The sequence below is a fragment of the Crocodylus siamensis genome, chromosome 11 (genome assembly GCF_052110815.1).
Source record: "Crocodylus siamensis isolate JL-2025a chromosome 11, ASM5211081v1, whole genome shotgun sequence".
NCBI classification, from domain to species: domain Eukaryota; kingdom Metazoa; phylum Chordata; order Crocodylia; family Crocodylidae; genus Crocodylus; species Crocodylus siamensis.
The window spans coordinates 4,089,276-4,116,574 of NC_143405.1; the positions used below are offsets into that span (position 1 = coordinate 4,089,276).

The 27,299-nt window shown below is 41.6% G+C and overlaps 1 protein-coding gene across 1 annotated transcript in view; it reads right to left on the minus strand.

The window, feature by feature from the left end:
- Nucleotides 1-56: 56 nt before the first annotated feature.
- The window catches only part of UBAC1 (UBA domain containing 1), a 29,872-nt gene continuing 2,629 nt past the window's right edge, over nucleotides 57-27,299 (minus strand). Inside the window, exons 2-10 of the mRNA XM_090022057.1 lie at nucleotides 20,953-21,073; nucleotides 18,716-18,789; nucleotides 17,346-17,453; nucleotides 15,266-15,368; nucleotides 14,664-14,772; nucleotides 13,038-13,269; nucleotides 8,101-8,187; nucleotides 6,825-6,963; nucleotides 57-5,182 (exon numbers count right to left, since the gene is read on the minus strand). Of these exons, the coding sequence (XP_089878183.1) occupies nucleotides 5,067-5,182; nucleotides 6,825-6,963; nucleotides 8,101-8,187; nucleotides 13,038-13,269; nucleotides 14,664-14,772; nucleotides 15,266-15,368; nucleotides 17,346-17,453; nucleotides 18,716-18,789; nucleotides 20,953-21,073 (1,089 nt within the window). The 3' untranslated portion in view covers nucleotides 57-5,066. The remainder of the gene's footprint in view (nucleotides 5,183-6,824; nucleotides 6,964-8,100; nucleotides 8,188-13,037; nucleotides 13,270-14,663; nucleotides 14,773-15,265; nucleotides 15,369-17,345; nucleotides 17,454-18,715; nucleotides 18,790-20,952; nucleotides 21,074-27,299) is intronic.

The following is a 27,299-nucleotide window of genomic DNA, read 5'->3' on the forward strand; positions in this document are numbered from 1 at the left end:
TTCTCAGAACTCCATGAGAACTAGGGTTGGCGGGGGGGGGGGGGGGGGGGGGGGTGTCTTGGTCACACTGTGACAGACAGGCTGCAAATGGCTAATTGTGGAGCAATCAGCTGGCAGGTTTTAAAGCTTGTGTGGCAGCTCACCTTGCCCTTTGCGCGGAATGCAGGGCTAAAGGCTACTCTGCTAAGAGCAGCGGGAACTGGTTTTCTATTTCCCTCTGTGCACAAGGCAGAAACATCCTTGGAACTGTGTAAAGAGCAACGAGGTGCAAAGCTGCCGTGTATTCTGGCATGGTCATTTCTACCTCACAAGGCATCAAATCTCAAAAGGAAACCCACACTCTGGGGAAAGAAGAAAAGGCAGATTCTTGGACCTGCGTATGACTGTAGCCTCACTAGGGGTATTGAGCTAGTTTGGTTTTACAGGTCAAGACCAACCAACATTGAAATTGCAAAGTAACTACTAGCTTTTTAAAAAATTTTTTAAATACACCCCCTTAAATGTACCCCCCTATAAAGACAGTATAAATATGAAGCCCTGAGAACAAACTTTCATATAATATATTTCTATTAAAAATATCAAAGCTTTGTGATGACAAAATTATAAATTATATATATTTAAATAAATAGCTAGCTAGCTTCTGAGAGTCACATTATATCAAAAGGTTAAGAGATTGTCTGTATCCACTGATGGAGCAGGGATAGACCTAGTGTAAGACCAACAAGGAGCCAATACGGCAGCAGGTAACCCACCTACCTGCCCCACTTCCTCACTTTGCCTTGATTTCATCCATCTTCCAGTTCTTCCCTTGACCTAGTTCTGATGAGGCAATGAGACACTTTCAGTGGTGGTGCTGGATTCACTGCCATAGCCCTCTGGTAGCTTTCATTTAAACTTAGACTGCTGACAGATGTTTGTTTAAAGGCACAATGAGATCTGGTCCCAGTCCCAACAATTATGCTTCCTGCCAGGTCACACATACATGGCAGGGATCAGATCCTGGACTCCTCCTGCACCAGCAAATTGAAAACTGGGTGCTCAACAATTAGCTGATTGTCAGCTGGCTCCAGAGCCACACCAGGGGTCCAACTGGTCCTAGTGCAGACCCTAGAGCTGGCCAACCATCAGCTGATTGTCAAGTGGAGACAGGACTACACCATGCCTTGAACCAACTCTGGGACCACCTGAAGCCCTAGTGTGGTTCTGGATCTAACTAACAATCAGTGATCTGTGATCATCAGTGGACAGGGACCACACTGGGCTGGCTGAAGGGCCTGGTGCAGTCCTAACCTGGCCACAAGCTCAGTTTAGGGTACAATGGAAAAATCAGCCACAAAAACATTAAGAGTTTTGTGTGATATTTTTGTGGCTGATTTCCCTTTTTGTGGTGCCGTTAACTGCTTGCATGTGTGGCTGGGTTACTATCTGCCATGTGATTAACAGACTCATTGCATCTTAACTGTAACATCTGCCAGGGGCCTTAGGAGATGCACAAATTCTTATTTCTGTGAGCAGCATTTCCTTACACAAGTAATCCCACTGCGTTTTTACAACGTATCTACTTGCACCATTAAGGACCACCCACTGTTCTGCAGGACAAAGCTCATAGCCCTTTTATCTTTACCCATGGAACAGGGCTATTGTTCCCAGACAGTGCACTCACTACACATTCATTACCTGGAGAACAGGCCCTGCTAATGCTGAATCCCAGCTTAACAGTCAATGCAGGGACATTTAGGCTTTCAGTCTTATGAAGCACAGGAGAATCTCTCCCCAGCCACTGTATGTTACATTAACCTTGCTGGAGTAGAAATCCACATGACTCACAGCACGTGCCTTTGGACTTTCAACTTCATGGTTATTGGCAGCATACAGCATGAATGAGTAATACATGAAATTAATGAGCTGAAATGATTGATTCCTCAAGTGGCATTCTACGTCAAGGATGTTATTCGTTCCTAAGCCTCGATGGAAAACATTACATCTTTGTTATGTCATGCTAGTTCCAACTACTGGCCATTGGAAACGTAAGTTCTTAAAAGATAAGCAGCATCTTTTTTAAAAGTGATACCAAAAAAAACAAGGCCATTTTAGATTTCAAGGAGAATATTTTATAATAACCACTCTTTTACCTCCTACACTTCACCTGTACAGCTCAAAAAAAGCAGGTTCTAAAACTGATCATATATACTCAAAGCTTTTAGGCATTTTAAAGATGCAGGATCCCTTTCATCATAAGGTTTCTAACTATAACTGCAAAGTTATTTAAAATAAAAATGCCCTGCTTTTAATATTCATTTATTACATTAGTGTAGTCTCCTAATTGCAGTTGGAGAAAAAGCTGTTTTTAAAGAGTCTGTTGTATTGAACTTGTTAGTCACAAAGAGGATGTGGTTTAGATTGACTTCTGTCACCCAGATCAATCCAATGTAGAAGATGCATACTGTTCAGTATCAGGCACTGACAAAACCATGCGACCTAACCAATTCCCTGCTGTAGGGAAAAATGCAGAGGTTTTCAAGGACTCCAAAGAGTAAAATATTCTGCTCTCCAGATGAAGAGTTAAAAAAAAATATATGGCGTGGAGACTGTGCAGGTGGTATCTGAACGTGGAACTTCATGTCGTTCTTAAGAGTCTGAACATACGCCCTTGAAACCAATGGGAACTTGGATGCTGATTTTTAATAGGAACCTGATTGGACCTTAATGTTTCCAGGTTATGCTGCTGTCTCAATGCTTGTCCAATTAAATTTTGAGCTGTAGGAAAGGACAAGTCGTGGTCAACTGAGAAGCCAGTAAAGGTCACCAGAGTGTGGATCCATCCAGTTTATAAGGATTATTTACAAAAATGCTGGGGAGGGAAAACCATACCCATCAGATACTCAAGGGTGTAGAACTTCAAACAGTAACATTCCTGGGTATGAGTCCAAATGGATAATTGCAGGGGTAAGAAAGGAAGTCCTGATGGGAGAAACATCTTTCAAAGCCCCTTGTTAGGATGCGTTGTATACTATGGCCCATAACTTACAGGCAGTGGCATTGAAACTAGTGGGACTGATCTGAGAAGCCATGTGGCAGGACCAGGCTTCTTTATAGCACCCCAAACCAAAGCGTCAATTAGACTGAGGGGAAGATGAGGACATGCCGGGCAAAAAGGTCCTGAAAAAAAAGTTAATTTTAAACTTGGAAATCAAAAGCTAGGCAATAATTCTATAAAGGTCTTTGTTTTCATTTTTAAAACTAGCAGTCTTCACCAGCTTTCTAAAGTATAGCCAACTTAATAGGACATCACAAAAACTGGGATAGTAAGTCAAGATAAAATCTAAGCCATCTTAACTTCCCCACCCATCACCCTAATTATGGGAAACTGGCAATGTCAGTACCTCAGCTGCATACTATTCCAGCACAGATGCCAAGATCAGGCCAAAACTTGTTGTGTGTTTTTGAACTGAAGCTAGCTGCCTTCAGTAAGCGATTGCTTTAAAAGGTGACCTGCAACAAAGTTATTCGAGAAATCTCCCTGAGGCACACACTACTACACTGGTTAAAGAAGGTGTGAAAGATTTGTTTTCTTCACACACTTAATATAGTTGAAACCAGGCAGGGCCCTATCTTGCTGGAAAGGCAAGATGAAACATTTCTTGGGGAGAACTGCAGGATTTATAATGAGAGAATCAAGTTTCATTTGCCTGAAAAGTGATGCCTTTCTTCATCAGAATATTTGGCCTTTTTGAAACAATTCAAATGCATCATAAACGGTCAGAGGAAGAAATGTGTGTGTAAGATTTGGTTTCCCATGCTTTAAAAAAAACTGGAAGCTTAACAAAGTTCATCTATCCAGGCTGAGATTTCTAGTTCGCCTTCCAACAAAGCCAGGGAAGACAGAGCTTGACATTTTTGTTATTTCGAAGGTGTACAAGAAAAGAAAAAAAGCAGGGGTGGGGTGGGGAAAAGACACGACAGGACACCTTATTTGGAAAGGCCTAAATATTTCAAAAGTGCTTGATGCAACATAAACAAGCCAAGGGAACCACAAACCTAAGAACTTCAGTTTTCACTTAAGGCCACCTTACAGTGAAAACCCAAGCAAGCCAGTTTCTTTTTGCAAGTAGAGTCTGAAAAAGGAGACATCAGCAGCACAGAATGCTTCCTTTCCTGAGACATTCTCATACAAGGAAAATAAATGCCACGAGGATGCATCCTTAACCTAGGATACGTTAAACCAGGACTAACCTATGAACTGATGCTTCGAGAGAATCCTAGTGCTGGTATAGCAAGTTATGTTTTGTAAAAAAAGAGAGATACTGCATCTTTAATAGACTTGAGTAGGTCTCCTGCAAATGCACAAGCCCTGTAGGACTGGAACACCACTAAGGCAGAAATAATAAATAGGGGAAAAGGAATGCTACTTATTAAAGAAATGCCATCTTTGACTTACTCTGTTTAAATCAGAATGCAGGACTAACAAGCTTGGATAGAAATGTGCACTCTCAATATTTGGACTTCTGTAAAAAATAAATTTCCTAAAAAGCACTTTGCATTTTGATATTGATATAAATTAACACTGTATCAAGATGATTCCTACCCTATGCTAGTGGTCAGTGACCTTTTGTAAACACTAGCCAGATGCTACAACTGCCGGCTAGTAAAACTACTGTCACAGGCCTTTTACAAGGAAGATTGAAACATGATCGATGTCATCATATCACTTTCTCCAACGACCATATGCTTCATTGTTTTCAAAGCCTTTTTCTATATTTGGATAGATATTTTATTTTCAATCTAACACCTGAAAGCAAAAAAACCCCCTAAAAGAAAAAACAAAAAATTCTCAAACAAGTCTTCAAACGTTTTCTGCTAACACTAAGCCCACAAGGCAATTAACTTAAGCTTGGCCATAACTACACATGTGCTCACTGGAGAGATGTCTATCCAGATAAGCTACCCCGCTTCCTTCTCCCCCCACTCTCCACCCTCCCACCCCCCAAACAATCTATGTTCCCTCTTGTCCAGGACACACAAAGCGAGGGACAGTAGAAGTGGCACAGTAGATCGGCATTCCCCCTCTACGTGCGGTTCAGCGTCTGGAAGATTCGAGAGATCTGTAGCATGACAGGCCCAGTTTCTGGATCATTCATCCACTGAGTGCTGTTTAAGGGGTTTTCAAGCATGTCTTCAAAGGCTGCCAAGAGAAGGAAGAAGTACTTAGCTAAGGATGACCAAGTATTTAGGATGTTTTACATAAGGGGAGTTGGTTTTAATTACTGTGGAAGTGATCAGAGAGTTGCCATCACAATTCGGTCAAAACCAAGAGTGAGCATACCCTAGATATTCTGTGCTCTTCTCCAAATGTTCTATATACATGGCAACGCCACCTGCAGTTCTATCTTCACCAGGTTGCTTCTTCAACTGGAAACAGCATGTTAAAGAGCCTCAATTATTGTCTCCCACAGGTCAGCCCTGGATGTTGTGTGCTGGAGGGGGTGGGGGGATTGCATCTCTGAAAAAATCTCTTTACACAGCCCCTTTATCAGAGAGCAGGGTCTTACATCCTATGGAACTGGCACTATAGGCAATGGAAGCCATGAATATCCAGCATCTCTGAAAGGTATAAATACTTTGTTCAAGGTCACAGGTCTCTGGCAGAGCTGAGAATAAGATACAGATCTCATACTTTGAAACCTGACTACACTTTTGGGGGAGGACGAGAGATTGCACTATGCAGGACTAGAGATTTATCATTCTACTATGATTAATGCTTTTCTAATTAAATGAAACTATTACCAAAATCAGAGACACTAGTGATTTGCCAATGTATCATTCAAAGTACTGTGCTCCAGTCCTCATCCAAGCTTTGGACATGTATACAATGACATCTCATTTTCTATTTTTATACCCTGAGCTGTAGTGTGCCACTGCTCTGAAATAAAGGGACTATTTATTTAGAGATCAGGGTGGGCAGGTTCTGCTCCTGTTTAAATAGAAGCAAGTTTAGCAAGTGATTGCTAAAGTCAGCATTTTAATCAATGTAGGTATTTTCAAAAGCTTTATCATAAAGCAACAGGGAGGCAATCTTTCTTTAAAGGCATTCCCTTACCTAAAAAGCCCAGGCAACACTGAGGCTAAAGAATAAGCACGTCATTTATATGCAGCATGGAAAGTAAGATTTCCCTCAGTATTATCTCCCTGTGAGAAGTTTCCCTAGTGACCCATCAACCACAGATTTGCATTTCATTCTCTTTTGGGCTCATCAACTGTGTACCTTTCCTTGGCGCAGTCTTTTTGACCAAGAAAAGAGAGGCACTACAGGGCAAAACTCCAAGAAAGGGACAGCATGTGTCCACAGCTAATATTTCAGCCTTGGCAGGACAAGGCTTTAGCTCACAGCTTTCAATTTGGTTAAATTCAGGCAACTGCTGCCCACTCAGCAGGGAGTTATGCAGCAATTGTACTGCAGCATGCTCTCTCTTGCCCACTATTTGCAGACAAGGAACTGAAGATTTCAAACACAGGTCTCCAATTTTCTTGCCAAAATGTGGATAGGGGTCTCTCAGATCCTCATGAATACCCAGGGGCTTCAGAGTGTTCCAGGTAGCAGCAATTGCCCTGGAATTCAGGGTCACATCTGTGGTAGTCTCACAAGTGTTCAAGCCGAGAAAGGCCCACAGAGCAATACACAATAGCAAAAAACAAGCCTTCAGTCCGACTAAAGGGGAAACAGTAATAGCATCCATATTGCTAACTGCACTACAGTTATAGTACTTTGCATTTGTTACCTACTGCAAAGGTGATGCTTCTTTGCCAGAAGCCCATGACATACTTACCTAATAGCGTTTTAGGGTTTGTTAGTCCTAACTGTACCACTGGGTTTTCTAGGATGGCTTGGAAGAGAGGGCTGTTGGTGTCTATTCCTTTATCTAAATCCTCTGGAGAGGGCTTTCTGTCTCCCAGCAGCCATTCACACTGTAAAAAAAAACAAAAAAACCCAGCAGGCATGACAAAGTCAGGAACAGTTCTATTAAAATGCAAGTTGGTAACACATCTAATCTCTCAGATAAATAAGGCGCAAGTTAGGACATTCCAGACAAATAACTTCTCCTTGTGTGTGGCTTGAAAGACTGAACCACATGTATTAAACACATCAGCTATTATTCATTGGGATGCTGCTCCCATTGAAGGCGACTGCAGAAGTCCTGCATGTCACTGGGTGTAGGTCTAGCACCTGAGGGCACCTATATACGTGCAGAGAGGCTGCTCTGATGCACTCGAATTACAATACAATACATACAATACGTGGTAATTACTGCACTCCAGCAGACTCCAGTGTCATGTGCATCAGCATCTCCGCACTGAGAAATTGTGGCTTTAGTTAAAGTGCCCCCTGCCACCATTTTTCAGGAGGGGGACGCTGATACACGTGATACTCCGGGCACTTTATTTAGAGTTGCTCTAATTAAAGCACCCTTCCCCCCGCCTCTTGGAGCATAGCCATAAAACGTCTGAGACAGCAAAAAATGCACCAGGCACATGGATTTAAAAAAAGCAGGTGAGGTGTCTCTATACAGGTCAGCCTGCGGGCCTGCTGCTTGGTCCAGAACAGTCAGTCTCCTACACCAAAAGTCTCCAGGACTTCCCAGTCTGAATATGAAGGGGCACTCACTGATTCAACTTTCAGGAGCGGCTATCTTAACTCAGGCCTTCTCTTTTAGGCAGCATATACTCTTATGGGGTCCTGCTGTTCACAGCATGTGGCACAGCTTCCAAAGGCGGGCCTAAAAAAACCAGACACATATATATCCCTGACCAAAATTTTTCATCTGAACAATTTTCATGTGGAAACCATTCCCTTCACATTAGGCATTGGTTGGCTGCCATCTTCCACCCCAGAAGCAGCTACTTTCCACAGTGGTTTCATCTAGCTAGAAGGGTGCCTAGTATTAAGCAACATTTGCTTCAGCATCAGTCAACATGGGGACCGGTCTATTAGCAGCCAAGCAGTTTAACAGAGTTTGGACTGAAGTGACCAAAACACCATCCAGGCTGGCCACCAAAATTCTCAACTCAGAAGACAATATGGAATAAAAATCACAGTGAACTCACAGCGGCATTCTGCTGGTTGTTGTTTACTCTGAGTGCGTCTATCACCTCTTTTTCATCAAATCCCATCTCCATCAGGGCAATGACGGCCTAAATCAAATGACACAGCTCATTACACGCAACATTTAACTTGGTCTATAGCAGCCACTACATGTACAGGAACAAACAACATCCTGTTGTCTTCTATACAGGGCCTTTTGGTGGGACAGAAAGGGGTGTGTCAAGCTGTCAAGTAGCAGTTTATGTTACCCCCCAAAATACCAAAGCTGTAGTCAAGCAGCACAGCAGCAGCAGGCTAAATCCTAATTGCTTCTTTCCATGCCAATTCAAGGCTGTGACTCCTGGCACTTTAGTTATGTGAGGTTCTTTCCTTTGCTGTCCTGGAAACCAGAGCCAAAGATTAGCACAATAGCCACAATTAGTTGCTATGATGATTTTTATTAATAAAAGAAAGGAAAACAGCATCAAAAACAGCCCAAAACAATGGGTACCTTCAATCACCAAGCATATGTCAGTCTCTTTGAAGAGCTTTTAACAAAGATAACACCTGTGAAAGCATCTGACCCTTTGTTAGGAACACTGTTCTCTAGGTAAGTTAAAACCCAGGTAAAGTTATACCTTAGGTCTGCATATCGTAGATAACCTAAATAGTTTCTGGACAGCTAAAGTCATTTTGTTAGCAATCAGCAAGTCCTGTTCACTCCATTTTGGATGAAGTGAATACTTGGTAAATAGTTAAGAGTGCTCACATTAAACTACAGTCTTAAAAACCAAGAAGTATTTTAAATAGGTATTAAAAAGAAGCCATTTTATGAGCAGTCTTGAGACAAGCTAATGTTAATTAAAACTCGTAGTGGGATTTAATTCAGTTTTAGGATTGTTAATGTTTACTAACTGGTCAGTCTTGAGATTGACCAGTTAGTAAATATTAAGAATCCTAAAACTGAATTAAATCCCGCTACCAATCTTAATTAATTTTAGCTTGTCTCTCTTGGACAGTTTATGGTCCCAGCACTGTGGCGTTTATTAGAAGCTATTCATGTCTTAAATTACAATAGCGTTTCATTTGGGTGAGAAGAAATGGAATGCTGTTTTTCCTTACTGCTCGGGGCTTCTTTTTATTTGCCTACTGTTGCCCACTGCTTGCTTGTTTTCAGAGATGAAGAGGTTGAGCTATGGTGAGTGCTTAACAAGAGTCCTTCCTCAGCCTGAAGGAGGGTACTTGTACCCAAAAGCTTGCAAAAAACTTTTTTTTCCAACTATTTGAGTTGGTCTAATAAAAGACATCAGATTTACCCAAAGAACCTTGTTCAACAACATAAAGGAAGAAAGAAAATCCTGCTGCGTGTCATGCAGTTTACAGGAAGGGTCCTTCTACGGTCTTACTGAAGAAGGCACGAGCATCTCTTAAGTGGTGTGCCAGATGCAGCCATCCTTTCATTGGCCCAGCACAAATGTGGGATTATTTTGGCAGCTGAAACCACTATCTGCTATGGCTACCTCTACTCTCCAACCCTCCTACACATATGCAGGAAAAGTTGGATTTTTTTTTTTTTTTTTTTTGGCAGCATACTGCTTTGGTCTCTGTAGCAGAAAATTCTCAGAACATGTTTTTAAATTAAATTTCCAACTTTCCTTTATTCGGTCCATTTGCTGACATATTGTTCCAGTTCCATCAGGGCTTGACAAATTTAAATAACTCTGTGTTTTATACAGTCATTCAGTTATCAGAGCACTCTTTCTAAATAGAATTATTTTATAAAAAGTTCCTTTATAATTTAAGGGTAGCCACTTTAGAAAGCACTGTCTATTCATCTTCAGGAAGGGGTCTTCTCTTTGAGCTCAGAAAAGAAGTTGCTAATGCACCATCAGACAATGCTGAATATTGGGGGATTATTTTATACTCAAGTTGCTTCTTAAATAGCATCAGATGGCCCTGTTACGACTGTACATAAACCACTCATTACATAGGAATTACATTACGAAGTTGAATTAAAGTTTGCAATATTCACCCATTACAGTATAATATTCACCCATTACTGCTCTTGGTCTGGAAGTGATGTGATAGAGACCTTGTTGACAAAGGTATTCACGGTACAGCACTGACACAGCAGTTTGGCAAATGTAAAAACACTAATAAAAAAAATTTACCTATAAGGAAGCAAAACGTCTTATAAAAGAACTTGTCTCTAGTAATCCCTACAAAAAACATGTTTGGGGTAGGGGGTGGGAACTCATCTTAACACTACTTCTTTTCTTGCTCCTCACCTTAATTACCTGCAAGAGGACAATATCAGATGGCTTATTTTCAATTAAATCTGTTAGGGGTTTAGTTACTGCAGCATGTGCAGTATACGAGCCATGGCACTCATTTTTTTCTGTGCACTGTGACAGCTAAGAGACTTAGGACTTGCAGGAAAGCAAGACGCCATCTCGTAAGAAAGTTAAAGCTTAAAGAAAATGTCTAGGAGGACAGATTGTTTTAACTTAAGCATCTCCTTTTGCACTCATTTTGTATGTACTTGCAAACAGAAAGTACATGCTTCACTCTCCCTCGTTACCTAGTATACACCCACAGGTTCAGCCTCTCCTTGATTTTAGAGGGGTGAGTCTGTATAGCTAAACAGATTTTGACAGCCACTTTCAGATTCAAAACATTCATTGACACTATGACAAAGGCAGCTCCAGTTTGCAGCAGTCACTTCTCATATGCCATAATCCTCTTCGGACATTGTTATCCTTTACTCAGTTTCTAGGGATTGGATAATTATGTACATGCTGGAAAGACAAACAGACTAGGAAAAGCAGAGGTACCTGTATTGTGAACACCTCCCTCATGAGACTGAGCTACAGGGTGCATCTACTTTGGTAAGAAGCCCATCATTCTATTCAAAGGGTGATATCATGGCTATTGACCTTCATCCCACTACCTTTAAAGGAGCTTCCTCTCTTAGTTGTGGTCTGAAGCCAAATACTCCACATATTTGTGGTGCTGCCCAAACAGCAATTCCAAATCTGTTTCACATTAATCTGAATCTAGTCCACTTCCTACTACTCAGTGGCACAACAATTAAGTTTGGTACCCAGGGCAAACCCCACAGTGGCAGCCTGCCCTTGCCCCATGCACAGATCCGGGGGGGCACACACACTCCCATGCAGGCCTGGGAGTGGACGTAGTGGTGGGAGTCACTTTTCCCTGTCCCCAAATGAGCTGTTTGCAGCTTTGTCCCACACCCCACCCCAGCTGAGCAGCACCTCTTGGGGCCCCTTTGCTTTGGCACCCAGGGAGGTCAACCTGCTTGCACCCCCTCCACCACCCCCGGCACTGCTACTACTGGATTTTTTTGTGTTGTAGAAAATAGAGATATTACGCAGTGATAACCTTCCTTAAACCTTAGAAAGTAAACCATTTAAACAGGGTGGATCCAGATTACTTAGTGATAAATAATCCTAAGTATATGTGTAATCCACTAATTGGTGGGTACATTTAAAACAGATTGTAAAACAGCAAACAAGTGCATTTAGCCTGATCTCTTCAAAACAGCTGGCTATCTATAACACAATTTAGAATACTGATCAGAGGAATGAGAACCCTTAAACCTTAATCTGAAGTGCTTTGGGAAACAGGAAGGAGAGAAAGACCCTGTGAATAATTACAGACTTGTAAGGGAAGCAGAGGGCACTGTTTGGATCCCGCAGACCTAATTCTGTTCAAGTACAGTGGACAATCTAGAGTTAACTCATTACTCAGGATCAACCGAAGATGTTGATACCCTGTGCAGTGCTGCACCCAGATGTTCAGACACCTCTGAATAACTTTGCTCGGGTACCAGAAGCAGGAATCATGGTTACACAAACCTCCACTCAGGCTAATTTACTCCATTTCTTAGAAGAAGGTCTGCAAGTTGCTCTGTGCTGAAGTGGCACTACCACTAGCTCAGGTACCAGCCATATGCTGCGCTGTGCAGTGCAAACCTATCAAGAGAATAGCACCGAGCTCTTTGCTTCCAGTCTATGCAAATTATGAGAAAGCTTCCAGTTTGGTACTTAGCTTTACTATTCCTTTCAGTCCATGTATGTGATGTTTTAATCAACTTGCCTCAAGCAGGACAACATGCCACGGTCTGACAGGTAATAAGTGCACCTACTCCTCTCCTTAGATTTCTTACGCAGCTGTGAAAATTACACGTTTAGATACACACACGCAAATAATTTTAAAAGTCTCATTTTCAGCGATGAGTAATTTTCACACCTGTCTCATCAGCTAGTAAGTTGGGCTGGATTCCCACTGAAGCTGCAGGAGTGGAACTGGATATTCTTGCTTTAGTTGTAAAAGCAGAATCCTGAAGAGCACCTTTTACTGCATTTAAGGGGAAATTATCACACACATCTGCACATTTTTCCTCCTATGATAAATAGCTTCGAATAGGGATCAGCTTTCTTTCTTTTTTTTTTTTTTTTTTTTTTTTTAACTGTTTCACTGACCTCTGATAAACAGCAGTTTTCCCATTACTTTTGCAAACATCTCAAGATTACACTTTACTGCTATTTTGTTAATTTGCACAGCTAGAGTCTTTAAGACACTGTAACACATATCCTATGACCCTTCTTCACCAATACATATAACTACAATCTTTCCTCCAGCTTCAGTGAGTAGAGTAGAACAGTTACAGAAGTCTGTGCTAGGAGATTTAAAAGATATCAGGTGCAATGTCCTACGTTCAATGCATCAATATTTAAGTACTGGAGCACAGCTGTATGGCTTTAGATAGTTTGATGGTCTTCTAGCAGACCCCAGTATTTTCTGTTTCAGAGACACCAGAATTCTGCCAGAGCAGCAAAATATATATTAGGCCCTGCAAGATGCACAGTGCCTTATCTGAACTTTGCTGGTGCTGTAATATTCTTGTTATGCAGAGAGGTAAGAGTTAAATACATACTCGTGGGTCAGGACGAAATTCTCTTTTCCTGCGGATCTTCTTGAATATTTCTGTCAGCTCATCCTTGGCCTCTTCACCACCGGTTTCTGAACTAGGCCCAGCACTTGCTTCGGCAGAGGAAGCGCCTGCTTCAGCTGCAGCTTCTGAGGAGGTCTGACCAGGAAGTGGTGCATCAACCATGGGGTCCTCTGCGTGTTCAATCAGCCACTCCATGGCCTGTGTTACTGACATACTACGGCAAAATTAACAGAAACATGAGGAGTCAGCAAAGCTCAACAAGTAACGAACCATCCGGCTGACAGAACCTTTGGCTTTTCCTCCTGAAACTTCCAGATTTGCTAACTCGTAATATCAGTGAAATCCCAAAATATGAATGCCCTTCCTTGAAGTTTTCCTCTCATTTGGTTACAAAAGAACTTTGGTGCAATTTCTCAGACACTACCTTTCTGAAATATAATGGATACCAAAGGAAGCCTCTTCTGGAGCTACAGTGAGGGGAACGGAAGTTGCCGAGTAGGGAAAAAGTCAAGGTTCAAATCTGACTGCAACATTAACCTAGTGCTTTCAAACACATTTGAGGGAGTGAAAGAACCTCAGCGTCATTGCAAAACCTCAGTGTCAGAGATCAAGTCACTCTCTAGAGTTTGGATTTGTAGAGAAAACCCTAATATGGCAAAGAAAATAAACATCTATCCAAGTTGGTGCAGAACCTGAAACCATAGCTCAGAGTTCATTCTGATACCCAGACATGATCATGGTTAAGTATCACTGTTATTACCTATTTTATTTCTGATCAAAAGAAATAAGAAAATATAGAGACGAATATTTTCCAACTGCACAGTTTACTGGGAGCAACAGGTCACTTTGGTATAAGAAGGAGATAGGACCACCTTTCCTTCCCAAAGTCTGGATCACAGAGCCCACGTGAGCATTGGAACAAGGGCAGGGCATCCACACCTTGAACAGAGCCCATATTTGCAAGTGAACCTAGTTGAAAAGAAAAAAAGCCACTCCTGAAAAGACCAACAGAGCACTCTGATCATAGTTTCAATATCTGCATGATCTGCTATAAAGCAGGTGAACGCTTGGGTGAGCCACAAATTCAGGGCAGGGGAAAATGGAGACAAATGGTAGGGAAAAAGTAAAGAGGAAAAAAAAGGGAAAAAAAAAAAAATCAAACACTGGATTAGTACAACATAAAAAGTTATGTAACCACAGGAGAAGAAAACAGCCTTCAATACTCCTATCTGGATACAAATAACTTCTTTAGAAATTAATAAGAAGTCTAAAGCAGCTCTAAAAATGGGTTAGATTTTTCTTCTTTAGAAAATAAGGGGTTCTAAACTGAGAGTTCAATACTTGTAAACAGTGCCAGACTGACAGCCTGCGGGCCATGTTCTCAGCACACGTATGGCACATAAAACAGAAGTGCAAGCTTTCTTCACACCATCCCCTGTACTCTACCTTAGATAGGACTGTTCCATGCACTAGAGTGCTTCATCCAGTCTTGTTTCAGGTGGTTCAAATAAAGATCGGGTTTGTTTGTTTACAGAAAATACACCGAGTAATAACGTTCATGGGTAGCCTCATTAATTGCCAACCTGGTAGTTTGCTGGGCATACTTACTGATTTAGACGAAGGGCTTTGACAGCTCGAGTCTCAGGAAACCCCATTTCTGTGAGCTGTCGCAGGGCTATTTCATCCACTCGGTCTTCCTCATCCTCATCCAACATGGCTACGAACAACAACATGGTCACGTTACAGCTCCCAGCCTGCTCCATCCAAGACCACATTTGTTAAGTTAGAAGCATTGATTTTCTCATCTCAAACATATCAAGTCAGAGATAGAGCTTTTCCAAAGCTCTCTGCCAATGCTGGATTGCTCACCTACACTTTCATTGGGGCTTTGGCTACAACAGCTTTCCATGTTGCAAGCCATGGTGAAAAAGACTTCCTTGCTACCTGGGCAGGTCTATTTAACTAGAAGCAAGACTGTGTGCCATTACATGCAAGCCTCACCACTGATGTCTTGTGATTAAGTATCATTTCAACATGCAATAGTACTTTCTTTGTCAATCAGGAGTCCCCAGATGAGTCCCAATGATCCCATCCCAAACCTGCATAATTTGTGAGACATGGCTACATGCTTTCAATAACATGGGCAAACATGTCTTTGAATACTTTTTAAAAGGTCTGCTTCATAAAACATGGTAGGGATATGTTCATACCATTTGCCTTCTTAAATAGCTCAACTGCATCTGGATTCAGTGCTAGCAATTTTTGTGCAACTTCTATCAGTGAAACCAAGATCTTCCGGAGCTCTGTCTGGAACTGCAGGAAAAGAAACCATCAAAACATTTATACAGGAAGCTACCAACAGTCATCTTCTCTTAATACATCTATTGTTAGGGCATCTGTGCTATGCCCTTGCCCCCTGTGGAGAAGGTTGTTTCATTATGGCTTTGCTTTTCATTGTGTTTAGCCTACAAAAAAACACTGGCATGTTTCCTGTGCAGTGGTACACAGGGCAAGAAATGCCTTGCTGAAAGCTTGATTTCCTGCATTGCTTTTCCTGCCATAAAAGAAAATGATACTGAGAAAGCTCATTTCTTCACAGGGAAAGGTCCCAACACTACAAGGGCCTCTGTAAGGAGGGGACGGGGGGGAGACAGACAATCAAGCAGGCTTTGCAGAGATACTAGGAAGCTCTTTTTAGAAGTGGAACCCCTACTCCTATTGAAATAAGTTCTCTTGATTAGCACCCCTTTCTTTCAAGTACAAGCAGCCCAAGAAATGCTTGCATCTTGTGAAATACATGCCCATACTGATGGGTCAGGACTTCCCCCTCCTATAGAGATTTTTTCTTTTAGAACATCTCATAAGTGACCGATTGAATTGGTCACTAAACATGCTATGTGTTACACATTCTATCTTCACTTCATTAATAGACTATGGTAAAGACATATTTGATTTTTTAACCTTCAATATTTTATTGAATTATTTTACAGCAGAATGCACTCTCAGAACAGGTACAGCAGAGAAGACAGCTGCATAAGCTTCCTTCATGCCACCCCATCTTTGCTCTGCCTTGGACAAAATTACTCCCTGTACTAGTACTTTATCCAGCTTTGTTTTAAGTGCCCCAAACAAGGAAGATGTAGACAGAGGCTACGTCAAGCACATGGCAATATGAAACATGAAGCAATGCTTCCTCTCCGTTGAAGACAAGGCAGTGGAAACTTAGAGCTCTGAAAAAGAGAGACTTGAACAACAACAAAAAGAACCAGAAACCTGGCTCAGCCAACCAACATCATCTAGACACAGGCAATGTATTTACTAACTGATCAATAGATATTATGCTTATATCAGCACAAAGCATTACAGACTGTTCTAAGCAGTTGGGTGACCTGTCAAACAAGTAACTGTTTAACATTATGGATCTTAATATGAAGTATAACCAAAAATACGGGAATAAAATAAATATATCTGTAGGGAACACAGTTTGCATTTGCACTGGACTTTCAGTTCAAATCTTCTTTATAAAGATAGACGGAGACATGAAGACACAGTCATTTTTAATTTCTTTGTGCGAAAACAGAACAAAACATGTAACATTTTCCACATTTGGAGGTCTGTTTCAGATTAAGCATGTATGAAGCAAGGGAGCATAGATCTAACACTTCTTTAAAAAAAAAAAAAATCATAACCCCAAAGAATTTTGAATTCCAGCTGAATGATACTATACTAGTACATTAGATCCTGAAAGTGAAAATTGGGGGCATTTATACATGTGCTCTGGGAGTTGAGGGGGGTGGGGTGGATGCTTTAATTAGAGCAGATCCAAGAGCCCCGATAATTAAAGCGCCTGGAGCATCTCTTGTATCGTGCTAAAAATGGTGGCAGGGTTGCTTTAACTAAAGCTCATTCGACAAACTTTAGTTAAAAGTGCCCCACTGTTATGCTGATACACAAGATGCTGGAGTCTGCTGTAGCGTGGTAATTACAGTGCATCGGAGCAGCCTTGCTGCTCATGTACAGGTGCCCTAGGAGTCTTATTCCCTTGTAAGAGAAATATGAAAAGTAAAAAGAAACAGGGACAAGATCAATGCTATCTTTCTAGGGCTGTTTTAAATCATCCAAGCTCTTGGTATAAGAAGAAAGAAACCTTTAAAAATATTATTTTTGAACAGAGATGCAAGGCCCTACATTTGCCATCCGTTTCAAGTTTTAGTGAAGGTGAGCTAATGCTGTTCCTGTGGCAGAACTCTAGATTTAACATGCAACTTAAACATGAAACCCCATACTTACGTCCCTCATGTTGTGGTGGGCCACTGTGCGATCCACACTGTGAGAAGGCAGATTTGCCGTTGCTTTGAGAATAGCATCCTTATCGGGAGCTTTCTGTTCCTGTTTCCTCTACAGAAAAGGAAGCATGATCAGATTTTTGTAATTAGTATTCCAAAGAGTAAAAGGAGTGAGGCATAGCTATCTGCAGTTCCACATTCTTCCCAAGCAAATGGAGGATCATGTTGCTACTTGCAACTAAGGGAAACCACAGTCTAGCAGTGCAAACCACTTTGCATTTACAGGGCCAAATCAAGGAAACAAAATCCCCAAACAATATCCCAACTTTTATTTCAAAGAATGGTATTTGTCTGATGAACTGCACAGGACCAGCTATGAGCTCAAAGCTGACTGGAAAAGTGGTGCCCTTTGATGGAAAAGATGCAGTCAAATGGCTTATTCTGAATTCAGCCGCCTGCTGTGAATTCCTGCTGGATAGGAATGATTTTGGTTTTATTGCAATAGAACACTCCTTTCAAACACAGCACTGAATATCTTATATAGTAACTAGTCAAAGCACTGCACTGCTTGTAAATACCATCCAGGGAAACACAACGCCTTGGACTCACTCTAAACTTTCAAGAAGTGCTTACTGTCCAACACTGGACCATAGCAGGCCACTGGATTAGATGGCCCTGGAGATACCTTCCAGTCCTATGCCTTAAACTCCTAAGGCTGACACTCAGCACCACAGGACCATGGATAAGAAGACAGGCAAATACAAATACTGACAGGAAACTAGTGTCACAAGAGAAGTGAGAAAGAGAAAGAGAGACAGAAGCAAGCAGATAGATCAGGTTGTTTGTAACGACATGGAGAGGTAGTGTCAACTCTTCTATCACCAGTGCCGAAGTGTGCTTAACACCACAGATTAGAGGGAACCCCATAACCACCTATGCTAAAGATGGAATTTAAGTTTTAGCAGTGCCTCTGTTAATGCCCTTGAGACCTGCTTGGCCACACTGGGCTTTTCACCTTCTGAAGATAGAAAATAGAAATGGCTAGCCACTCTAAACTGGTACCTTTTAGAAAACAGAAATGCAAAAAGGCACAACCTACGATACTAATATTAGATTAAATCCTATATAAAGATCAACCCTAGAGTATTTCCACAGAGCCTACCTATGCTATCCTAGAGCTTATGTTACTGCAATATTAGACCGTGTGCGGTAGCATTCTCTGTAAACTTTAAGAGCAACAAATCTTCTTAACTTTATTTCATCTTCATTTTCCGCCATAACTAAAGAGCAAGTATCCAGTTATATTCCTCCCAGCTATCAATAAAAGGAAAAAAAAAAATGAACATAAGAAGACCATAACTCTTTTGAACTCACTTTCTCCTCTGCTGATACATCTGCCATTTTGGGAAGTGGAGGGGGCGCACGCTTCTTTATTAATAGCAAAACATCTGGAAAAACAACAAGAGTGGAATATGTTCAAGAATAACATGAGGGACCAGTGCCAGGCTGCTTTTGCTTTAAAACATTAGAATGGTCAAACAGAAAGGCTCAATAAAGATGGCTTCTGTTTTTTGCTTGCACTTAATTTCATTGGAACGGTCAGGAATTTCTCTGGTTTAAAACATGGTTGTCAGCATTCGTGGGCTGTCCATCATTGCATTACACTGGTGCATACAGTCCAAATGCAGCATCAGTGTACTAGGGCAAGAGAGTCAAAAGATTAAGCCATCTATAAAACATTTTACAAAAACTATGCTCAGGCCGCATCTACACAAATGGTGGACTGCACAGTTGTTATTTCACACTCATTTAGTACTTGCTTAACCAGTATTTTTGCTTTTGCGCAGTTTTTTTTAACGTTATTGTGCAGTACTGTTGCTGTCATGGTTAATGCCCACGGATGCTATGGCACAGTAGCAACAAGCTACTGCGCCGTAGCATCTTGTGTAGACGTGCTCTGAATGGTTTACTAAACAGAGTAAGCGACACACAAAATGTAAAGCAGTAGCCAAGAGAAAGGAAGGTTCAAAGATAACTCATTTTAATCCAAGCTGTTTGTTGGGGGTTATGTTTTTGGGGGGGTTTTAAAATTATTTTGAGAGATGTAGTCAAAAAGTCTGACCCTCACAAGCAAGGGTCTGACCTCAGTTACACTGCAACAGCAAAATGATGTCAGGGAAATCATACCAGCTTTGCCCTGCTCAGAATATGGCTCCTGAATAGTTACACTCTGCCTGTTACTGGACTCCCCCTCACAAGAAAAAACATTTCTGTGGGAAAGACTGAAGGCAAACACCCCCCAGTTTGATGCTTGTTTGGGGGAAGTGACAATAACTGGCCCACTGCAATGACAATGTGGCAGCAGCGTGAGCAAACAACACCAGCTACTGGAGAGAAGCTACCTAGAGCTAGGCTGCCTACAACGCTGTCTATCTTTGGGATTTGCCCTAGTCACAGCCCTCCCTGGCCAGCTACCCTGCATAACTGCAGTGCTACTTGCAGTAGCAGAGGTTAGCCCTGATTTAAGGGGAAATGACCCCTTCCAGCAGCTCACTTTCTACAGTGGGGGTGTTTAATGGTGGCTGCTCACCCGTGCCTGTAATGGATGTGTCCTCAGGGTGGACAAAGCCTGAGTATGAAAGCTCCCTCATGTCCCAGGACATGCTTTCCTTCAGCCTTTTACTACTTTCCATTTCCAAAACATTGATCTTCAAAGGTCTGTAAGTGCTTCAATAACCAGTTGTTTAAATAGGTCTCCTGGACCTCTGTTACAGAGGACATTACAACTTGTTCTTCAGGTGGAAGACAGAGGCCGAAGTATGTAAGGGCCCCATTTTCCAGCAGTGCCCATCCTTATTAACTGTAGATGCCCAAGATGGATGGAAAAGTTTCCATTTATTGTTTTAACCTTCAGACCTTGCTTTGTTTCTCATTCTTTCACATTTTAATCCAATAGGGCAATTAGATGCCTGCCACAATAGTACTGGCATCAGCCAAGCTACACCAGGGATTCATTTGGACCGATGGCTGCAAAGCACAATTTAAGTGTACACTGGCACCAAGACATTTAAATAAACTTCAGCAAGTATAGAATTTGACTACGTGACTTGGAGATCCAGTGCATCTCAGCTTCATTCCCTTTTACTTACTCATATTCACCTATCAAAATAATCCCATTTAATACAAAAGCAGGCATATGAAAGTGATCATGAAAAGTCCATTTCACCCAGCTTCAGGAGCATCAGACACACAAGTTCTGAATGGATAAAGTTGTATGCACCCAGAATACAACACTGCTGTTTTTTTTGTTTGGCAAGTCTGTCTTAAATCATTTGGCCTACTGATTTAGCTCACATATACTGAATTCAGGCTTTTATTTCTGTAGAAATGTGTTGCCAAATACAGACTAAGTGCTGTTGGCTTTTTGGTTTTTGAAAAAACACAAACTTGTTTATGTATTTCCCAATCCTTACAGCTCCTTTATAAGAGGTTTCCTTATCTTCAAACCCCAAAGAAGTAAGAAGGTAGTCACAGTTCCACATACACCTGCAATTAAAATACAATCCCATGTTTTTAGGATCACAAGTTACAAATGTATGGAGGCTGCTTACCTTTATCTTGAATGTTTTCCTCCAAGACTGTTTTTGTATCAGTCAGCACCTTCTCTGAAGTAGCATGTATCAGTTTATGATGTGTTATGCTTTTTGGATCCTCCAAGCTACCAGGTACACACTAGAGAAGATAATAAATATTGAGCATCAGAGGACAGGAATAATAAGCTTGCTGCATGAATCACTGCACCTTGCATTAAAGACTCCATGTTCAACCTGTGCCAGCATTTACTTATTTCTTAATAGCTTAAGTAATAGTACAATATGCCAGAAGCCAATATACAGCACATAATACGCTAAAGAAACATAAGGCTGTGTCTGGCTGTAACTGTTCTCGCAAACTGTGGCAGCAAAAAAAAAAAAGGGTTTATTTCTGAGGAGTCACGCTCCCTGGCTGAGATCAGAAAATATGCCGAAGAAAGTAAAATCACTTTAGCCCCATCTCATTGACGTAGATAAATTAACAGCTGGCAAGACGGAGCATCTAGGTTCTTTCAGGTTGTTTAAGCTCTTAACAACTTTCTCTAACACCCTACTGCAAATACTCACAACTCTTCCACATGCAGGTGATCCTTTTGAAACCAATATGCTACCGTCCAACAGCTACAGGGTCATGACTCCAAAAGTGAAAGAAGAAACACTGGATAGAAATGTTTGGGAATTACAGCAAAGGCTTAATTTGACTGGTGATTTGGAAAACCTGAGAGTGACTGAACATTCATCGCACAACAGAGTGTACACACAGTTTGATTCTATCAAAAAGATAAATGGATTCAAAGGGCCTTAAAAATGTTCACACAAAGGATGAAAAGGTGGCCATGCCAATAAGGTCAGTACTGAAACACCACTTTAAAATAATGGTGCTCCCATCCAGGATGCCTGGCTTTCATTTAACAGTTTTCATGTGCATCTGCAGAGCTTCTAAGGGCTTTTTCAAAAAAACACATGCTGCACAGAAACATAGTTTTGAACGCAGGGCGTTACTGGTGGATCATTATAGCTGGAACACCACACGGCTTGCAACCGGTCAAAACCAAAACCGTCACTGCATCATTCACTGTCCATGTTATTGGGAACTGAATGGTGACTTCCAGCACGATAGCTGTGCTGCAGTTTTTCTAACACTAATGAAATGAGGTACTGTATTCCTAACCTGATAGATAACAGCTTTGTCTTAAAAGGAACATTTTTTTTGCAGTCTTTTTCTGTGTTGGTAGGTGACTGAGTTTCTGCCTCCAGGCGAAGTGCAAGTGAGGACAGTAGAAGTTAAGAGCTGCTTTTAACTGGGCAAACTTCCAGTCTTGAGTACATCAGCATACTCCACGTAGAGTGGATTTATGCTGACGTGACAATGCAGATAGTATCCCACTGGCAATACAGGCGAGTCTCTGGGCATGAAGGCTAATGTTCAGACAAAAAGGGGGATTTTAAAGAGAGTGGCAGCACACAGGGTAGCAATTAGCCCTTCAAGTTAAAAGACTGAGAAAAAGGACAGAGAACATCTCTAATGCTTCCTATGACGGAAGGCTGTAACATGGCCAGCGGGCTTCTTCAAAGAGTTAAATGGAGAAGCTGGCTGCTTAATCTAGCATCACTATTTGCTCATGCATTGCCAGCTTCACCCACCATTTATCAGGGATGGTCTGGGTATATTTGATCCTGCCTCAAAAAGGTGGGGGTGGGAAGACATACTATATGACCTTGAGGTCTCAGCCAGCTCTGCCTCTATCCTACAGAGATATCAAGTACTGCACCACTGCATCCTTTAGAGAATCTGAAAGCACCAGCTAACACTAAACACAAGAAATCTGAAGCACTGGCCTTGTTTTATAGATCAGAAAGGCAGTGGGAGTTTCTGAATCTTGCTTCAATTCAATGGAATTAACAGTTAGTATCAAGATACCGGCTTTATCCACCAGACTGAAGTTATACCATAAAGTCTCTTGTCATTTTCCATTTAATGTTTAATGACTAGTTCAATTACCAGAAAAGAAAATGCATTTTCCCAATTTCTTTAAAAAAAAAAAAAGCATTAGGCCTCTAGCTGCTTTAAGACTTTTTTTTTTTTTACTGCATATGTCAGTGCACTTTCCTTAGGCAACAAAAATCTTAAAACTCAGACTTTGCAGTAGATATGCTGTCTGCAGTCTGATTACAACAGTGCTCAGAAATGCCAAAGGTATTTACAAAACCTGGCACATGATTACAGATTCCTTTCTTTCTCCAAAGAAAGTCCAATTAAAACATGGAGAACTGCTCCCAAGCATCAGGAATAAGCTACCAGCGTGGGTCATATGCTCTGCTGGCATAAGAGAGATGAATTCAGTTCAATTTGATGGAGCTAGTTTGTTTCATGCCTGCTGAGAGTCTGCACCACTGCAGCTGGACAGACTACAGAGAAGGTTGACTTTTGGTAAACGGAGCAACTATATAACCACATGCCAACCCTCTGAACACGTATCCAAAGTAGCTCCACAACAGGGCTCAGATTCAAGCCCTCTTTAGCTATTTTAGCATAGTGACAACAGCAACACAAATCCACAACTCCAACTGACTCATCTTCACACAACGGTGAGAGTAGATTCCAGGAAAAGCATTACATCAGTGTATTGAGATGCTTCTCACTTATTCATGGGGAATTAGAAAATGTAATGGTTTAAACTACAAATCACTGAAGCCAGGTTACTCTTATCACCCAGGCAGCTGACTGTGGCCAAGCAAAACACCTTTTGCAGCCAGCCTTGGGCAAGACTTCATGCAGTTTGCTCACAAAAAGGAGCTTTCCAAATGTTGGTCCATTAGACAAACTTTCCCAAATGACACTCCTTTCAATACAGTTTTTTACCAAGACATTTTTGCTGCATTTGTTTTAGCACCGTTAGACTGTTTAGAGACTTTCAGCTCAACTAGTGCCTTTTCAACATGTTAATTGAAGAACTACAGCCAAAGAGTGCATGAGAATCTATGAGAAATCAAAACAGCTCCCATATCTGTACTGCATTTGACCTCGGGACCCAATCAGAATGCTATTTTTATAAATCCTTACGTTACGGCTCTACAGTGAAGTCATATGGAAAAAAGACAGCTTTGTAGAAATAGGTTTGATTAAGTGCAGAGCTTTGTAACAGCTAATGTCACATTACAACCTTGCTAGGAACCCCACAGCTGCTTCTAACCTTCAGATTTTTAGTCAGCACATGCAAAACTGTATGTACACACCCATCAAATCTGCTGCACTTCTATCTTCTTTGAGAGGGAACAGGAAATACTGCCAATCGCACACAACCTACTGTTTTGGAAGAAGGGTCTCAAACTTGTCCATAGTGTGGGCTTCGTCTAAATAAGTATCTTGTGGACCTCTGTCCTTCCTTTCTACTACTCTAAACACCTCTCTCTCACTTGTAGTCACATAGCACCACATGGCCACTACAGGAACTACGGCACAGACTGGTATAATTACGAAGACATCAGACTTCTTTAACTTGCCACAGAAAATAAGGATGATAGCCAGCAGAGTATAATCCAGCAGCCTCTCTGCAGAACCCCAGCAGGAGGCTCAGCGACAGCATGGAACCTCTGCCTCAGGAGAGCTGTTTGAAATGCAGCACACCCACTCTAAACAGAATATCTGATCACTCTTAACCAAATATTCTCATGTCCAGAGAGAGGAAGAGAGCTTGTAAAGAGGCATGGGATACCCTACACAGCATAGGAACAACCATACCTGTACTAAAGGAAGCAGAAAGATTGCACTGGACCCTGCTGCCAAGTGGGAACTATTGCTCAGCACTGCCATACGGGGAACCTTGGGATCTGTGCCTGGTTTACCAGGCAGGCAGGATGTTGGGAGTGCTCTGGAAAAACGACGAGGAGCCCCAGAGCCTAAGCTGGAAGTGTGGTGGTTGATGGAACATAGGGAAGCGGGACATCAGCACTGGGCAAGCCAGGGTATGTCAAGGGAACAGAAAGATGGGCTCAGTTGAAGTTTACTACCTATCATTTTATGTTTATATTGCCAGCCTAAATGCTTGCATTGATTTCTAATCTTGGATTTTGCAGCAGTCTGCTTGGTGGCTTTGCAGTGAAAAAAGTGGGGATAAAGCTTCATTCACAGATGTCTGAGCGGTCAGTGAACTTGCAATGCTTTAATGGCATCTCGGGAGTTGGGCTCTATAAACAATACTCTGCTTGCTTTCCTCAAAATTGTTAACAGAAGCCAACTGAATGCATTCTTTACTAAGACACAGCAATGTTTAGTTTACTAATGGTCACTTTTTTTCTCTACTGTACTCATGGAAGCTTAAAGGACATGAATGTCTTACAAAGGATCCAGAAGTGTGATGAGGAGCACCCACCACACCCTTCTGCATATTTTAATGCTGATACTTTGAGTTTACACAGGCTTCTGCCTGAACAGCTCAAGCTTAAGCTTAAGCGGACCCCCTCTGTAAGGTGAGGAAATATGACTGTAGCCACTGAAGACATGGGCAGACAGAGGTACAGAAAGGCTACAAAACTTGTCCAAGATCACACAGCAAGTCAGAGGCAGAGCTGAAATACACACACAACTCATGTTACTCATTATTTTGGTCTTTTAAATCCTCAACTACAGCACATACTGAATTTCAGAGACAACAATTTGTAGTTTTATTCCTCTCCTCATGTTCCTTTGGCAGGGAGTGGTCTGACAGTTATTGCATAAAGCATCAGAAAGCTTGTTGTCTATTTTCAGCTCCACCAGTGACTCAGCCTATGATCTCTTGCAAGTCACTTATAAGTGGTATCTGGTTTAAGGTATCTAACTTCTGAGAGGTGGAGTCTGATTTCCAGAAATGTTGAGCACTCAGTAACCCAACTAGAGTCAGTAAGAGCCTAAGATGTCTCAAGCTGGGCCCAAACACAGTGGTACAATTTTGAAAGTTTACTTTTCACCTCTATGCCACAGTTTTTCCTTACATAAAATAGAAGTAATGATAGGAGTAATGACACTTGCTGTCTGTAAATAAAAGCCCTTGGATCTGTTGAAATAAGCAGCACTATGAGTATTAGGCTTTTTTTTAACTTCCACCTTCCCATTTTTTCTTTGAAATTACAATGATTAACCTTTCTACTTACAGCGGCTCAGTATCGTTTCTTAAAACTTGTGCCCCATACCCATTTTCTGCCTGCACAGCCATTTGCTTGCTCTGTACTATTGTATTTTGTTTAGTGACAAGACTCCAAATGTAAAGCTCACATACATTAGGCTTCTTTTACCACCTTCTGATAAAAATAAAGATGTATGTGCACGTGTATGGAAAGAGTTTTCTTAAAGTCACTTTAAGAAAATAAACTGTCTGTTTCAAAACCAGGTTTTGGGAACATTTTGGTCCTCATCTTGGAAGATGTCCTGTGCAATTCACACCCAGGACTGAGGGCAAGTATGGACAACCCAAATCAGCTTGGAGGACTGGCCTTGGTTCATAGCTAACTAGAATAGACATCTCTACTTATGAATTAGGTGACACACACGCACCTCTGTCTGATCAGCCCATGGAAATTCTAGAGTGAACTGATCCCTCCCTTTTCTAGGCAGAAGCAAACAAGCCATTACAAGGAAGCTCCTTAGGAGAGCAGGGAGATAGGGAGTTAAAAGCCGGGCACTTGCTCAGAATCCATAAATAGTTAAGAAAATACATCTGGATACATAATGGCACTTTGGAGCTTACTAGAAAAAAATGCCTACCTTCCTTATCTAAAAAAGGAACTGCCAAAGAACATAACTTGAACAAGAACAGGATCTGCTCTGGACTCTTTCAAGAAACAGGTGGATATATTTCTTCCTGCGGTTACTTGATCCCAGCTGACTTCCTGCCTATGGCCGGGGGGCTGGACCTGATGATTTCAGAAGGTCCCTTCCAGCCCCTAATGCCTATGAAATCTATGAAACCATTTGTATTGCTCATTGAAATAGTGATGGCAGAGGCTTTCGGGAACACAGGAATCACCTAAGATACCAAAAGGTGCTGTCAAGATTCTTCCCAATATGCCCATCAGCTAGTCAGGATTTTTCCAATTCTATTCTTCCTCTTCACAAGACAGTGTATTATCATAATAGTTATGCAAATCACACCATTAGCAGTAGGCAGTAGATGGAATGAAATCAACCACCGCTGCCAAGTTATCAATTGTCCTCTGGCCTGACTCCCATTGTATACAAACTTCTGTTCAGTTAAGCTTCCTGAAAACTAAAGGCTTTAAAGATTGTACTTTGATAGTCCTTCACCATTCAGGGGGGCTGAATAAGAACAGCAATACCATGCTCCAGAAGCTCTGCAGCATGCGATGGTCCCACACCTATTTTGCCA